This window comes from Oxyura jamaicensis, unplaced genomic scaffold (assembly GCF_011077185.1).
Source record: "Oxyura jamaicensis isolate SHBP4307 breed ruddy duck unplaced genomic scaffold, BPBGC_Ojam_1.0 oxyUn_random_OJ101296, whole genome shotgun sequence".
In the NCBI taxonomy this organism is placed as follows: Eukaryota; Metazoa; Chordata; class Aves; order Anseriformes; family Anatidae; genus Oxyura; species Oxyura jamaicensis.
In genome coordinates, this window is record NW_023312177.1 from 14,181 (window position 1) to 14,809 (window position 629).

Genomic DNA, 629 nt, shown 5'->3' on the forward strand with positions numbered 1-629 from the left:
GGCGGAGGGCGCGGAGAAAGCGGCGGCGGCGGCGGCGGCGGCGGCGGTGAGCGCCTCGGGGGCGAGCTTGAGGGCGGCGGCGGGCTGCGCCATGTGCTCGGGGCCCAGCGGAGGGAGGGCGCCGCCGGGGTCGCCGCCCGCGTCCCCCGGGTGGAGGTGGGCCGCGTGGTGGGGGTGGCCGTGGTGGGTCCCCAGCCCCGGGAAGCCTGTCATGTGCTGGTGCGGGTGGGGCTGAGCCGCTGCCAAATCCGCCAACCTCAGGGCCGGGCTCCTCTTGCTCAAGGGGGGCTCCATACCGACACAGCCGGGCCCATCTACGCTGCCCGGTGTTATTTTTTTCCCTCTGCCCGCCTTCAAAAACATGTATGCACGTTAAAGAGCGGCCCTTTAACTTCTTTTGTCTGCGCTCCCAACTCCGCGCGGCCCCGCGCCCGCTCTGCCCGCCCGCGATTGGCAGAGCGCTCACCAACATTTGAGCGGCGCCGCGGGGGGGGGGCACCGCTCGGCCGCGGCGCCGGAGGGATTGGACGGGTCCCGATGATTGGCAGCGCACGGGGCCGCTCCATTGGCTCCCTTTCAGGCCGGCGGCGCGGCGGGGATCCGCCCCCGCCGCCCCCCGCGCCCCCCCG

General features: G+C 74.1%; 1 protein-coding gene across 1 annotated transcript in view; it reads right to left on the minus strand.

Moving 5' to 3' along the window:
* The window catches only part of LOC118160126 (zinc finger protein ZIC 5-like), a 5,270-nt gene extending 4,976 nt beyond the window's left edge, over window positions 1-294 (minus strand). The window contains exon 1 of the mRNA XM_035314656.1: window positions 4-294. Within this exon, the coding sequence (XP_035170547.1) occupies window positions 4-294 (291 nt within the window). The remainder of the gene's footprint in view (window positions 1-3) is intronic.
* Between the last annotated feature and the right edge of the window lie 335 nt (window positions 295-629).